General features: G+C 42.1%; 2 protein-coding genes across 5 annotated transcripts; both read left to right on the plus strand.

The window, feature by feature from the left end:
* Nucleotides 1-42: 42 nt before the first annotated feature.
* On the plus strand, nt 43-9,196 carry LOC109972410 (pollen-specific leucine-rich repeat extensin-like protein 1). 4 transcript variants are annotated; one of them, XM_020621235.1, is made up of 15 exons: nt 43-296; nt 1,519-1,759; nt 3,421-3,667; nt 3,830-3,970; nt 4,053-4,127; nt 4,574-4,687; nt 4,875-4,982; nt 5,142-5,225; nt 5,559-5,672; nt 6,667-6,753; nt 7,301-7,420; nt 7,535-7,618; nt 7,813-7,852; nt 8,088-8,142; nt 8,416-9,196. In XM_020621235.1, the coding sequence occupies exons 3-15, from the start codon at nt 3,449-3,451 to the stop codon at nt 9,158-9,160; spliced, it is 1,986 nt and encodes a 661-aa protein (XP_020476891.1). In that variant the 5' UTR covers nt 43-296; nt 1,519-1,759; nt 3,421-3,448; the 3' UTR covers nt 9,161-9,196. The 4 variants fall into 4 exon arrangements, with proteins under 4 accessions (XP_020476891.1, XP_020476892.1, XP_020476893.1 ...); XM_020621236.1 differs by having other exon boundaries at nt 1,519-1,650; XM_020621237.1 differs by lacking the exon at nt 6,667-6,753.
* Nucleotides 9,197-10,184: 988 nt separating this feature from the next.
* Nucleotides 10,185-13,836, plus strand: LOC109972413 (zinc finger protein 664-like). Its single transcript, XM_020621241.1, has 2 exons — nt 10,185-10,583; nt 12,504-13,836. The coding sequence occupies exons 1-2, from the start codon at nt 10,311-10,313 to the stop codon at nt 13,485-13,487; spliced, it is 1,257 nt and encodes a 418-aa protein (XP_020476897.1). The 5' UTR covers nt 10,185-10,310; the 3' UTR covers nt 13,488-13,836.
* The last annotated feature ends 1,781 nt before the right edge of the window (nt 13,837-15,617 follow it).

Genomic DNA, 15,617 nt, shown 5'->3' on the forward strand with positions numbered 1-15,617 from the left:
TACTACTACTTAGTAGGCTTTGCTGCTATGCAGTTAAATTAATGTGGTGGGCTTATTCTTTTCTGAAGTCTAGTTTTAAGAATAGTGGAAGTTACACTTGTTTTCTTCCTCCATTTCCGGCGCCCCCTGGATGTAGGCGCCCTTAGCATTAGCCTACACTGCCTATGCCACGGGCCGGACCTGACTCGAAGCATCAGAGGCTGAAACATCCTGAGTTTTACTGCGCTTCAGAAACACTGGAGCCTAGACTTCCCATAATGCATCTCGAGCATCCTTTACTAGACCGAAGATATCTGGTAAATGCCCATGTTTTCTCAAACTGGATACATTTTCTGTTAAAGGGGCACTCCACCGATTTTAAACATGAGCTTCAGTTGAGTTCAAGAGGACTGTTCGGTAGCCTGATGTGTTCTGTGCTTCCCAGAAAATTACTCAGCTTGCACCACACATTTATAATAGTAGTTACACTGCTGATGTAAAGTTTTAGCAGCCAGGCAAGGTCTAATGAAAGATGCAACTGAGTTGTATTATGGGAAATGTGTTTTGGAGTCTGATTCAAACTAGACTCAAAAGGTCAGGATATCTCAGCCTCTGCTCGGCTCAGGTTCTGGATATTTTGGTGCAAAACTGCAACTGACTGAGTTTAGACTAATTGATTGTCATTATAATAATTTCCTAATACATTAGATTTTAAAATGTGATTTTATTCAGCTTCATTCCACTTCTGTCCTGTGTCATTAGTACCTTTACATGAACACTAGTCCCTGAGTTTTAATCATATTGAAAATATGATATAGGACATAGCCTGGTTTTTCATTACACTGTATGATTTTAACATTATCTCATCAGCAGCGATGTCCCTGTCCAGGAGTAAATCAGCAATGCAGCCAGAGTTAGTTAAAGAAAGCAACTTGTGTGTCTCATTTTTACACAAAATCAACATTTTGATTCATAATACTGTATTTTTATTTTTATTATTCCATAGAACAAGGGGTTTAATTTACTTTTATATGGGTAAGTCTCCAGCCTGGCCACCCCATCCATAATTTTTTAGATCCGCCCCTGGCTCTAGCTTCATATTTATGGTATAAACATAAAAGCGGTGTAGAATTTCTCATCCAACTTTTGGAGAGAAGATTAATAAGATATATATTCCCAGAATGTCAAAGGTTAGACATGGACTATATTTACTTTCTCACTCTTCAGTAATAAAAAAGTACGTAAAAATGAGTGGTGTCATTAAACATGCTGCCCTTTCTGACAAAGTGCAAAAGCAGCTGCAGAAAAAAAATGACAAAACCGATACCCACCCGGCCTGTTAAACGAGTTTCATATAACGCCTCTTAACTTTCACATGCATCAGTCATACTTTTGGTACTTCAAAAGTAAAACAATAAACCTTTTTCTTTGGACAAGGATGTGGTGGTTATGGCTGAGGTTAGAGGAAGTCTTCAGGTCATGCGTGTAAATCAAAGCAGTGTCCTCCTACCTGACAAAGTCACGTTTGTGTGTGTGTAGCTGTCTGTGGTGGCACCTTTTTTTTCCAGGTTGTGACACACACCTTTACGCCTGCTCAGAGGGGATGGCAGAGAAAACGACAGAAAGGGAGGAGTAGGCATTCATGGCATCTGTGGCCTGACTGGACTCCAGGCATGTAAACGCACTGGAGCCTTTTAGTACACTTGATCTATAAACAGACAGAACAGACAAGTGAAATACAGAGGACTGGAAACAGCGGCTTTGAAACTGGAGCAGGACGGTAGGAATCCGCTTGTTTCGGTGTCTGTAATGTACATTTTCTGTGCTTTAGAAAAGAGCTGGCTGCTAGGGTATGTAGCTAACAAAGAAGAACTTAAGCTCACAGGGATGTTTCTGGTATTGTCTGTTCACACTCAGTTTCACTGCACCTCTTCTTTCTTACTTAGAAACATGCTACTGTGGTACTTCACATGTGATTTGTATTCACTACCACTTCACTAATGAATTAGAGATTATATTTGAAGCTTTGTACGTTTTTAAGTTATGCAATCGTACAGTACAATATGCCCAGTATGATTTTTGCACAAGTGGTGTGGAGAAGCCTTCAGAACATCTACACCCACAAACTGGATGAACCAGTAATGTCAGCAGTGAGTACAGCATCAGGTGGTTGTTTGTTTCAGATGCTTAATATCTGTAGCATAAAGAGGACAAAGACAAACTGAATCACAAAAGGATACTGGTTATAAACACGTTTTGTGTCTAATAATTATCACGAAGTACACTGCGGAGGGATTTACCAGTGTGGCTGTGCATGTTTCCTGCAAACGTTCCTGTCAGAGAGACCAGGTGCAGAAGATTTCTCACTGCTTCCTTAGTGCATTACACTCATATTTGTTCTTTGTCAGCTCATCAAGGCTTGAATCTGACCATTTAATTATATGTTACAGTAGTAACCTAACACATCTGCCAACAGCCTATTAGAATAAACATGGTTGATCTTCTTGTTTACTCTATATGTTTGTGTCCCTGAAGGTTGTGATCTAGCCAGCAGCATTAGACTTGTCCATCACATATGGATGGATTATGAGACACTGGGCCCCTACCCCTCCTCTACACCCCTAAATGCAACTCACAGATTGAACAGCCACATGATATATAGTCAGTTTGTGTGTTCTTTTAAATCAGGTTTTAGCCATTTGGTGTCCCTTTTGAATTGTTTTTCACCTGTTTTTACTTGTTTTGTATCTATAATTGTAGTTGTTTTGGCGTCTGTTTTAGTAATTTTATATCTCCTCTCAGTGGTTTTGTATCTCTTTGTCGCTGTTTTACATCTGTTTTTCCTCATTCTTATAGAAACGTTGTAGTGTTTTGACTGACTTTACAAACAGAAAGGTTAACAGTCCTTTCATGGTTCTCTGATCTAGGGGACTCATGGCACCTTGGGCCCCCGGGCCTGTCCCCAGTCGGCCTGTTCAGTAATCAATCCACGCATTACCAATTTGTAGAGGGCCCCTGTGTCAAAATCTCATTTTAAAGCCTTTATTATTTCAGCATTTAGCTGCTGAGCCACACACTCAGAATCTAAAGGCCATAAATGACATTAGGGATAAGGGACAAGTCAAATCCATCACTTGTGTTGATGGGGATGGCTTGTGTAAGTGGAGATGCACTGTTGCATTCTGTGAAAGATAACACATTCACATATTTACACTTATGTATCACAGCATCTGAAATGAAAACAATGTCCTGTTAAGTGATAGGTAACAAGAACATTCCTAACATCTTTTTGTAACCATATACAAAGAGAAGGACGACACAGTGATGCAGTGCAGTCGCACAATAATGACTGGTTGTGTTACAGCTTCAGATTTTGCTCTTACGTATTTTAAAAGTTCAAATATTAGTGAAAGTTAATTCTGTTACTATTAAATCCCACAGCTGCCCATCCCCCCCAAGGGCAAAATACATGATGAATTCCATTATCACCAGCACCTATGAAATCCCACAACCAGTCTCCCAAGACCTACAACCAGCTTCCCAAAACCCACAACCAGCCTCCCAAGACCCACAACCAGCCTCCCAAGATCTACAACCAGTCTCCCAAGACCTACAACCAGCTTCCCAAGACACACAACCAGCCTCCCAAGACCCACAACCAGCCTATAAAGGCCTGAATGGATTGATGGTAAAATGGATTTCTATAAAGAGAATTCCACAAAAGTCACCTTTACTGTAATTAACCTCGGGCCTTCGTCTTTTAGGAACCTTGAAAGTTGATCTGTGCTTACTGTAGATAACAGCTTCACTTCTCATACATTACCGAGACACTGGTGTGTTTCTTTTGCAGCCTGCTGTCACAGATGGGAGCCAAGCAGAGGTCAAAGCCAAGCCTGTACCTCGTCCCAGGTCTATATTATATCCAAAAGCTCAGAGCAATAACAGCACTGATGACTCTGTAGACAAAACTAGCAATACAACCAAAGCAGTGGTGAGTCGAGCAGCTTTGGTTAAGATTAGCTCATGACAGCAAGCAGCATATATTCAGTTTTTTCATGACTTCTTTTTATCAGAGTTCCAAAAACAGTGGTGACCCTGCAGTCCACAAGAAGCCTCATCCTGTTCGTCCTCCACCTCCCAGACTACCAGTGAGCAAACACATGACCTCTAGTAAACCCAGAGCAGCAGTTGACACAGACACCCAATATACAAGTTCAAATACTGGGCCAACTGTAAAGGTGTATGATGTTATAAACAAAATAAGAAGCTTTATGTGCTCTTTATAAGTTTCTAACATTTATGCTGTTACTACATCAGTTTAGCAGACACCTCTGTCCAAAACAGTTTATATTAAGTCCATTAAACTACATCAGAGCAAGAGCGAGATATCACTGAAAACTGGTAGTGAAATCCTCATAAACAGTTCAGTGCTACAGTACAAGTCTTTAAAGATTTACCATGAATATTATTAAAAGTCAGAATATACACGTATATTGTTACATTTTCTCAACCTTGTGTGTTGTCATTAATGGAAATGGATATTGGCTGTTGTGGTGCTTGAAGAAACTACAGCTTTGTTTCTCCTTAACCTTAGCCTGCAGCTGTTAGTATTGAGAAAATACAGAACCATCCTCCCCGGCCTGAACGCCCCCCTCCTCCCTCCATCTATCACGATAGACTAGGTCCTGCAACAAGGACACAGTCGAAGGTAAGGGCTAATGTGTCACATCATACGATTGAGCACAGCTAGAAAACAACTGATTAAGTGGAAGTAGCACGTGTCACATCATACGAAAACAACTGATTAAGTGGAAGTAGCAACTCTCCTTCGACTCACCTTTTCCTTATTTGTCAAATGTGTTTTCTTTCCATCGTATTAATATTTTCTTGTACAGACCTGCACTGAGGAGTCTCAGCAGCCCATCAGCTCTGAGCAAACTCCAGGCTCACCAGCTCTCTCTAAAGAAGTGGAGGACCTCTGTAAGGCCTCTGTGGGAGACATGGTAATGTCTTAAAGTCCTGTAGTATAGGCACAGTGTTTTCTGTGAGTTGGGACAATAAAGGTTTTATTTTACTGTGCTCAGGCCTTTGGTTATTAATCCACCTCAACAAACAACAGTATGAGAGTTCATGAAACCACAATGTGACTGTCTGATTTTCAGGCCACTGGCAGACCTGCAGTTCCACCTCGACCCAAGTCCTCCCTTCGCCGCTCTGCCTCGATGAATGAATTCTCTCCTCCACAGGTATGATAGTAGCTGCAGAACTGACAATACAGGCGATGAACTGAGCTATGACAGGTACCAGAACAACAACAAACAATGCAGAAACACACACGTTTGTGATGGACTATCAGACATGTAAAAATTCATCTCTTTCCCCCACATTTAAGATTTTTCACTCAAAGTCACAATTGTCAAACACATGAGGAAAAGTCAGTGGGATTCATTGTCTGGCCACTGACTCTGTCTGTTTACATTTACAAACAATACACATAGTCAGATAAAATGTAAGAATTTGAAGAAATACTGTTGTATTTGCGGTACAGCTAATTGAATTGATGTTTGGTTCCATTACAGATCAGACCAACCCCGTTCAGCCGAACACCTCAGCCTTCAATGGAGTCAGTGTACAATCAGCCAGAACATCGTACCAACCTGGGAGTTCGGCCTGTCAAAGAAGATAAGATGATGGTAAACCCACAGCAGCATCAGACAGAGACATTCAGTGTAGACGTTCAAATATTGGGCTAACAGTGAAGTCTGGGACATTTTAAACAAAACAAGACGCTTCATTTACTCTTTAAAAGATCACTTCATATGTGCTGTGGAGAGGTGGATGGCCTTATGAAACCAGCAGCCAGCGTCTCATTGATGTATGTTTCCATGCCTTCCTTCAAAGGGGCTGACAGTGGGTAGAGCCATGCTCTGGGGGTACAGTAGCAGGTAGAAGGTATATGGGGCAATCGTAGGGCCTGTGTGGAGGAAGCAAAGTTGCACGCTTCTTATTAAGCACCTTTCTTGGATACCTGTATTGAGGTGGTACTCCAGAGGGGTCAGGGAGGATCTTGTGAACCGACATAGATGGACAGGTGGGAGGAACAGTGGACTTCAGGTACAGAGAAAGACAGTGGGTACTCCAACCCAAGATTTTGTCTGTGACCCAGTGCCTGTGTTTGGGTCCCTATGAAGGAGGGAGAAGGACTGTCCACACCACTGGTGTGGCTCCTCAGTGACCTCTCTACCACTGAGGAGCTGGGTCTTTTAGTGGGTAGTTAATGATGAAGAGACTGGGTTGACCAAAGTAGAAGCACAGGTGAAGCCTCCTCTGCCTGTTCCTCTCCTCCTCTGAAAGTTGTGAACACTCTATATGGATAGGCTCCTCCCAGTCCTGCAGAGCAGGGGACAGGTAGGAAGGTGATGAAGGCAGAGGAGAGGATACTAGAGGCGCTAGTGTGGGTGAGGCAGCTATGGGCTTGAACTGTTCCCATCGCTGGGGGCCACAGACCTAGGGTTGCTCTACCTGTCTCTCTCTGCAACCTTAGAAGTATATAAAGAGAACATTATGAAATACAGCCCACAGAACAGGTATGACCAGGAACCTGAAAAGTATTAAGCAATGTGTCCCTGGAAAAAAATGTTGGAATATATTAAATATTTAACCGCAATGTGAATGTCTGATTTTCAGGCCACAGACAGACCTACAGTTCCAACTATGTTCAAGCATTCCTCCCTAACCCGCTCCGCCATATTGCATGCATCGTGGCCTCCACAGGTATGAGAGTAGCTGTAGAGCTCACAGTAAGGTGTTGAACTGAGCTGTGACTGGCAAAATAACATAGTTAATGCATAAGTTTGTAAGAATTAATCTTTTTTAGAACTTTTCTGTCGACATGAAACACAGTTTTGGCAAAGCACAGGATATGCACTTGAGGAATGGTGCCACCACATTTGATGCACAATGAGTGAAAGAGAGAGAGAGTGAAATGTAGATACAAGTGTAAAATAAGAAATCTAAACTTAGAAGTTGATATAATAATCAAGTGAATATTAAAGTTGCTGTCATTATTGTTTCTGTAGAAAAATCTGTCTGTTGCTGAGCTCCAATTTTCTCGTGAGAGTTGGAAATTAGTTTCCTGCACCCTTATGTCATTAGAAATGAAGTAAGACTAATCTGATCCATGAATGCTCCGACTATTCACTGTATAGTTTCACTCACAAGCACAACATCAGAGTTTCCTTTACGCCATCCCCTTGAAAGCCTCATGCTGTTTTATTTGTAGTACAGCTAAAAAATGAGCTGATATTATTGTCTGTTAAAGACCAGACCACCACCACCCTTATTCAAACCACCACCTCCACCTTCAACTGAGTCACTGTACAGTGAGATAGAGGATCGCCCCTACCTGGAAGTCCTGCCTGTGGAGGAAGATAAGATGATGGTGAGACAGACATTATATTCTGTACATATAAAATATAAAAAGCCATACACTTTAAAGTTAAGTACATATGAATTATTCATCAGTAATTCATCTATGTTTGTTAAACTCTACCAGAAACAAAAGAGGTCATCATGGCCTCATTCTGGACGCTACCAGAGTGGCTTATCTGTACATCAGCGGCCCACAGAGGATTCAGATGTAAGGCTTTTCCTCTTTACTTGCCCCCTCTTCCCCTCCCAAATCAACTTTAATTTAGCACCATATTTCTGAAAAGGGTTGTTTCCAGTCTCATAGGAAAGGTTCCTTTTATTTATTTTACTATAACACTGCTTCTAAGACACAGTGACTGTTTCCGCAAAGTGTTTCTGACAAGAAAATGATGTTTTCCTCAGGACATCAATGGGATGTTGAGGTGGCTGAAAAAAGTGTCAAGTAAGTGCATGTTTTGTTTTCTAGATAAATAACGTATCATTGTGAGAGAAGCAACCGGCTTTGTGTCATTTCTATATTCCTTTTATATTGTTTGAATTTATTTTTTAAGAAATGTGTATTACATAAAGAAATAAATCAGTAGTCATGTAAAACTGCACAAATGCGTAGGTGTTTCAGTAGCAAAGCGCATGATAAACGTGTCCACTTTCTAATCTGTGTGCTGTCATTCTAACAGAACCTGATTACATGACTCCATCACTGTACGGCCTCAGTATAGAGGAGGAAATCAGGTAACTGCACAAAGGAATTCCTTCATGAGACCTGCTGATGTTATTTTTGTTCCATGTCACAAAATCTTTATAAATTTAAAGTGTATTTTACATCTTCTCAGAGAAAATGCTGCTGCAGAGTATGTTAATTAGATGTACATCTAAAGTTTTACAGCATGGAATTAGCAACAAGTTGACTGTGGAAGTTAACGGATTAAAATATTTCAGAGCGAATAGAAAATGCAAGTGCATGTGCTGGATAAAGATGCCTCTCCTGTCACTGCCCCTGTGCAGATTGTTTAATCAGAGAGCCATGGATTTGAGCAAGGCCCTGCGCCTCTACAACCTTCTCATGATGAAACGCCATGAATGCTTCCGGAGCATCATCACAGAGTTCGTCTCCATCTCTGACAGCCTGGACAAGATGCAGAAGAAGACCAAGACTATGGACATCGCTGGAGGCACCACAGGCGCTGTGGGAGGGGTCACGGCAGTGGTGGGTATCGCCTTGGCTCCTGTGACCCTGGGTGCCTCACTGATTGCTACAGCTGTGGGTGCTGGGATGGTGGCGTCTGCTGGGGGTATGAGCGTCCACACTGCTAAGGCCAACAGGAAGATTGTGAATAGGATGACAGTTGAGAAACTAGTATATGACTATAAGTCAAACGTAGTGGACCTGGAACACTGTCTGGACTTTATCCTCTCTGGGATGAATGAGCTGCGAAGGCATGACATTCCCAGGTTACACAGGGCAGGAGCCCAGGCTGACTCACTGAAGATGGCACATCTGTCACAGTCTGTGTTTAGGATTAACATGAACCATAGCAACAAGACCTCTGTTGCACACACAGGCAGGATGTCATCTGAGAAACTGCTGCTGGACTTTGTCAAAGAGATGGATCAGTATTTTACAGAAAAGGATAGTGGGAAGCTGAAGAAGTTAAGCAAGAGCAAGTTTTCAGGTCGGGTTCGCCTGCTGGCCAAGAATCTACAGGATGAACTCGAGCACCTGAATCATATGTGGGAAATGTTCAGCTGAAGCATTGTGTGTTTGTGAGAGAGACAAATTATTTAATTTATGCACTTATTGTAATTAAATGACATATTTAAATGTTAATAAACAATTTAACTGTAAAACCGACAGTGTGAGTTACTAAAGCCAGTATTTAAGAGTAGTTCAAGTTCAAATGCCAATTGTGATCAATACAACGGCAGAATTAATGTAAAAATACCTTGTTTTTTTGCAAAGATTTGCTGGTTCCCAGTGATAACTTTCTGCAACGGCAGTATAGCAAAGAGTAGAGAGGCCGAGAGGTGAACCTTGGTGCGTTTTGATAACCCCCACTAGATGGCGCTGCCATTTTGGACTGAAAACGCCGAAGGGAGCAGTGCAATCCCTAGAGACTAGTAATTTAACTCAGAAAGTGGAATAAAAGAAGACGCTGAACCGTAAAAGCTATCAGTGTGACATTAACAGCTTATCAACTGTTATATTAGACAATAGACAACATCCAAAACATGGTAATAATTTATCAGCAGTCTGGAGAGTTGCCATGCAGACAACATATGTGAAATTGCTCATCTGATGTATAGACTGCACAGCAGAAGTCTGGACGTATCTTTGCTCTGGGTTCTAGCACATGTTGGCATTGAAGGTGGTGAAGAAGTGGACACACTGGCCGAGCAATCAGTAAAAGTACTGACAGTAAATATAGAAATATTTTTAAGAAAGGATGAGATCAAAATCATTATCAAGGAACTTGTGTCTGGCAAGAGAACTGGGATGTCTTTGACACAGGAAGACATATTTACAGTTTACAAAAACATGTTGGAACCGCAACAATAGGGAGGGACAATATGATGAGCCAGAAACAGTCTAACACAACACAACACAACACAACACAACACAACACAACATAACATAAAACCTGAGTGTGAACTATTATAAAAAACAAAGATATTTAATATGAGCAGTAAAGGAACAGAACTGGAAGTCGCCTTACAGTCTTTTAGCAAAAGCGGAGAGTGTTCACACTCCAGACCAGATGGTGGCGCTAACGCACCCATGAGGTCGCTGCCAACCGCCAATAAATTCTACAGCAGAAGCAGAAGCAGCTGTCGCTTCAATGTTTGTCCCTTTGTTGACGAGCAACAGAGCATAACGTGTAGGCGACGGACAAATTCTGAACATGGACCTCATCGTTGAAGATATTTACGAGAGCAGGGTAAAGGAGGAGAACCAGGACTCGCATTTCATCGACCAGGACAGCTCCAAGAGCGGGATAAAGGAGGAGAACAGAGACTCGTATTTCAGCGACCATGACAGCTCCATGAGCGTAATAAAGGAGGAGAACCAGGACTGGCATGTCAGCGATCATGACAGCTCCAAGAGCGGGATGAAGGAGGAGAACCGGGACTCGGACCACTGGAGCAACCATTCCGCTGGTCCCAGCGATCAACAGGTCAGTCGGTGTTCAAGCCTTAACGCTATAAACACTGGATAAAAACGTTAAAAATAAGATTCGGTACGAGACTAAAGACACAAGGGCTCGAGGGTTCGTCAGTTCAGATCTGGAAAAAAAGGTTCAGGAACCGTGTTAACGTATTTTTAGACCGGTTGTTTCCTGGTTTCACGTCGGTATTGGTTGCACTTGCAGTGGGTTTCACCCTGGCTGTCATTATGCTAATAGGACTAAAACCGAGCACTAATTATGGACGTGAAAATGAGCTGAATTAGTCCAGACCAGGGGTTTTCACTGTGTGGGGAGGTGAGCCTCCACTCGTGACCCCGAATAAACTGTTAAAGGTCCTCGGGTTGTTTACTTCAGAATCAGCTTTATTGTGTTGGACACGAGGAATCTCACTGTGGTACATCGGCTCTCAGTGTGTATGTGCATGTCCTTATGTCAGGTAATAGCAAGGGGCAAGTAAACATTATACCAATATAAGGCTGTATAGCATAACAAAATAAACAGTATAAACAATGCAAACAGACAAAGGGATATTCATTAGGAAACGAGATAAAATAAGAATAAAAATAGAGTAATTAAAAAATAGAAACCTGTACGGATCTCTATAATCTGGACAATGTATATTTACAGGTGTTGCACTGAGGGTTGTTGTCCAGTCATATGGTCATGGGTTAAGTGTTCATCAGAGCGACAGCCTGGGGGAAGAAACTGTCCCTGTGCCTGGTTGTCTTAGTGCACAGTGACCTGTAACGCCGTCCAGAGGTGAGGAGTTCAAACTGATTGTGTCCTGGGTGTGAGGGGTCTGCAGTGATCCTCTATCTGTCAGGAAGCTAGTAATCCACTGACAGGTGGGGGCAGGCACAGTGAACTGGGTCAGTTTGGAGTGGAGGATGTCCGGGATGATGGTGTTGAGCGCCGAGCTGACGTCCACAAAGAGAGAGTCGAGGTGTTGCAGGATGCAATGCAGTGCCATGTTCATTGCATCGTCCACTGACCTGTTTGCCCGGTAGGCGAACTGCAGGGGGTCTACGATGTCCTTCAGGTGGGCCAACACCAGTCTTTCAAAGGACTTTATAACTGCAAAATGTGACATTTTACATTCATTTACATGATATTATTGGATTATAGTGGCTGATGTATTATTGTGTTCATATTAAGTTTCTTTTATACTTGTACAGTGAAGTACTTAACATACTGCTTGGTAGCTTGTGGATTTTCTCCTGGGCATGAGTAGAGCCTGATGATTGTACTGTATCTTGTTTTAGCCATCTGATTCTGAAAAGGAGCTAAACTTGCAGTCACAGTGTTTTATTTTAATTGTGAATGGAGGACCAGTCGCCTGACACTGAGTCACTGTAACTGTGAAACCTAAACTCTTGAGCACCGTGCAGTATTGAAGCGTTACAAGGCTTTCACCATGTATTGTATAGCTGCTCTGCCATACATTAACCCTGTCCTCACTCATTTTCCATCATGCTGTGTTCACTGGGGTCTGTGTTGCACCTGTAGAAGCTAAAATAACATCAATACAATGATGGAAGATGCAGTGAACATCAGCTGAAGGTCAACTGGTTGTAGCAATGCTACAGAATCTGATGGTCACAGAATAAGTGTAACACCAGCAGTAGACTTGGCACTCGTCCTTCCCCTGTTACCAACATGAACATCATAGTACTTTCAGACACATGGCCATGTGCATGAGTGGTTTGTAGGCATGTCCCCCCCGAAACAACTTTTTAAAAACAAAATAATTTTGTTGCAACAGGCAGAAATGCATTAGTCAGACTTGAACACTGTAGGTTATGATCCACAGACATGCTGCAAATGTTAAATGTGTTCATTTTATAGCATCTCACTCTCTGTGTCTCTCTTTTTATATCTGGGTATGTCTGTGTGTCACTATGGAAACAGGGAGGCGGAAGTGGACTGAAACATCATCACTATCAGGACTGTGACAAGACCTTCACGACATCCAGTGATTTGGACACTCATCAGAAAGTTCACACCGAGGACAACCCATACAGCTGTGACCAGTGTGGTAAAGCATTCGGAGTCTTAAGTGACCTGAATGAACATCGACGTATTCACACTGGGGAGAAACCTTACTGGTGTGACCATTGTGGTAAAACGTTCTCTCACAACAGCGTGCTAAAGGTTCACCAGTGTGTTCACACTAAGGAGAAGCCGTATACCTGTGACCAGTGTGGCAGAGCTTTTACACAGAAAGGTAACCTTAAAGTTCATCAGCACATCCACACTGGAGAGAAATCTTACCATTGTGACCAGTGTGATAAAACCTTCTCTCATAACAGTGCCCTAAAAGTTCACCAGCGTGTTCACACTAAGGAGAAGCCGTATACCTGTGACCATTGTGGTAAAGCATTCTCTGATAACAGTACCCTAAAAACTCACCAGCGTATTCACACTAAGGAGAAGCCGTATACTTGTGACCAGTGTGGCAAAGCTTTTGCTCGTGGTCATTGCCTTAAAGGACATCAACGCACTCACACTGGAGAGAAACCTTACTGGTGCGACCAGTGTGGTAAAACCTTCTCTCATAACAGTGCCCTAAAATCCCACCAGCGTGTTCACAGTAACGAGAAGCCGTATAACTGTGACCAGTGCGGCAAACCTTTTGCACGGATAAGTAATCTTAAAGTTCATCAACGAACTCACACTGGAGAGAAACCTTACTGGTGTGACCAGTGTGGTAAAGCTTTCACTCGTAACAGTACCCTACAAACTCACCAGTGTGTTCACACTGAGAAGCTGTATGCCTGTGACCAGCTTTTAAACAGATATGGATTCCTAAAGTTCATCAAAGCACCCACGCTGGAGAGAAACCTTACTGGTGTGAACAGTGTGGTAGAACTTTCTCTCAACACGGTACCCTAAAACCTCACCAGCCTGTTCACATCGAGGAGAAGGAAGTCTTCTCTCTGTAACAGTCTGGGCATTCAGAATTGAGATGTAATAAACATCAAAGTGGCCACGGCATGTTCATTTAACTCGTTACCAGCCATTTAACATTTATTCTTGGGTACCTCTAGATTAGCTTTGCACCTCTCATAACTCCAAATAGTCTGTAATTATTTCAGAATGATAAAACCAGAGAGCTCCTTCCTAAAAACGAGAGGGTAGTTTGTGAATACGCACAGCTCCTGTTGGCAGTGTTGTGTTGAAAGTGGACAGCACAATGAACTGCAACGGCATTAATTAATTTGAATTTCTCCTCCATCGGTAGGTAAACAACGGTATATGTACCGATGAAGAGAGATTTGTAACACTAAACAACAATGTCGAGTATTTACTATGTATTTTAATTTGTGTAATTAGTCATTATCTTAATCACACTACAGTTAAAGGAATAGTTTGGGATTTTTAATGTTGCTGTTAAAACAGTATTGATGTGTCCCTGGACATTTTCAGTATGTTTACTGATTGATAGTCTACTCTTGTTAACCGACAAGATTAAAATGCTAGTCTATTTAGAATGGATGAGTCTGTGGCCTGTTAAAAATAATACTGTATTTCCATGAGAGTTTTAGTTTTTACATGTGCAGTCATGGCATAAACAACAGAACAAGAACTTGAACCTGAACAGAACACACATGGTCACAACACACATCTGTGGAACTGTGAACGGAGTAAAACAGCCTAGTAAAATAGTTTGTGTGCTGCCGACCTGAGATAGCTCGTGTCACTTTAGGGGTGTGTGATAGCGTTTTAGATGTGGGCTATAAGTTGCCTCCTTTCGGAGTAAAACGAACCGCTTTCATAGCCGGTATTTCTCCAGAAACTCTTTCTTTAATGTAGATATAGCCTAGACTTTGAGAAAATCACCTGGCATGAATTTCAGTGATGAATTCGACCTTAACATCAATAAATGACAGCTGCATGTGATGCAATGTTTAAACTGTGACCTATTTAAATTGACCATATACAGTGCCTTGCGAAAGTATTCGGCCCCCTTGAACTTTGCGACCTTTTGCCACATTTCAGGCTTCAAACATAAAGATATAAAACTGTAATTTTTTGTGAAGAATCAACAACAAGTGGGACACAATCATGAAGTGGAACGAAATTTATTGGATATTTCAAACTTTTGTAACAAATAAAAAACTGAAAAATTGGGCGTGAAAAATTATTCAGCCCCTTTACTTTCAGTGCAGCAAACTCTCTAAAGAAGTTCAGTGAGGATCTCTGAATGATCCAATGTTGACCTAAATAACTAATGATGATAAATAGAATCCACCTGTGTGTAATCAAGTCTCCATATAAATGCACCTGCACTGTGATAGTCTCAGAGGTCCGTTTAAAGCGCAGAGAGCATCATGAAGAACAAGGAACACACCAGGCAGGTCCAAGATACTGTTGTGGAGAAGTTTAAAGCCGGATTTGGATACAAAAAGATTTCCCAAGCTTTAAACATCCCAAGGAGCACTGTGCAAGCAATAATATTGAAATGGAAGGAGTATCAGACCACTGCAAATCTACCAAGACCTGGCCGTCCCTCTAAACTTTCAGCTCATACAAGGAGAAGACTGATCAGAGATGCAGCCAAGAGGCCCATGATCACTCTGGATGAACTGCAGAGATCTACAGCTGAGGTGGGAGACTCTGTCCATAGGACAACAATCAGTCGTATACTGCACAAATCTGGCCTTTATGGAAGAGTGGCAAGAAGAAAGCCATTTCTTAAAGATATCCATAAAAAGTGTCGTTTAAAGTTTGCCACAAGCCACCTGGGAGACACACCAAACATGTGGAAGAAGGTGCTCTGGTCAGATGAAACCAAAATCGAACTTTTTGGCAACAATGCAAAACGTTATGTTTGGCGTAAAAGCAACACAGCTCATCACCCTGAACACACCATCCCCACTGTCAAACATGGTGGTGGCAGCATCATGGTTTGGGCCTGCTTTTCTTCAGCAGGGACAGGGAAGATGGTTAAAATTGATGGGAAGATGGATGGAGCCAAATACAGGACCATTCTGGAAGGAAACCTGATGGAGTCTGCAAAAG

Source organism: Monopterus albus, unplaced genomic scaffold, assembly GCF_001952655.1.
Source record: "Monopterus albus unplaced genomic scaffold, M_albus_1.0 scaffold256.1, whole genome shotgun sequence".
NCBI lineage: Eukaryota > Metazoa > Chordata > Actinopteri > Synbranchiformes > Synbranchidae > Monopterus > Monopterus albus.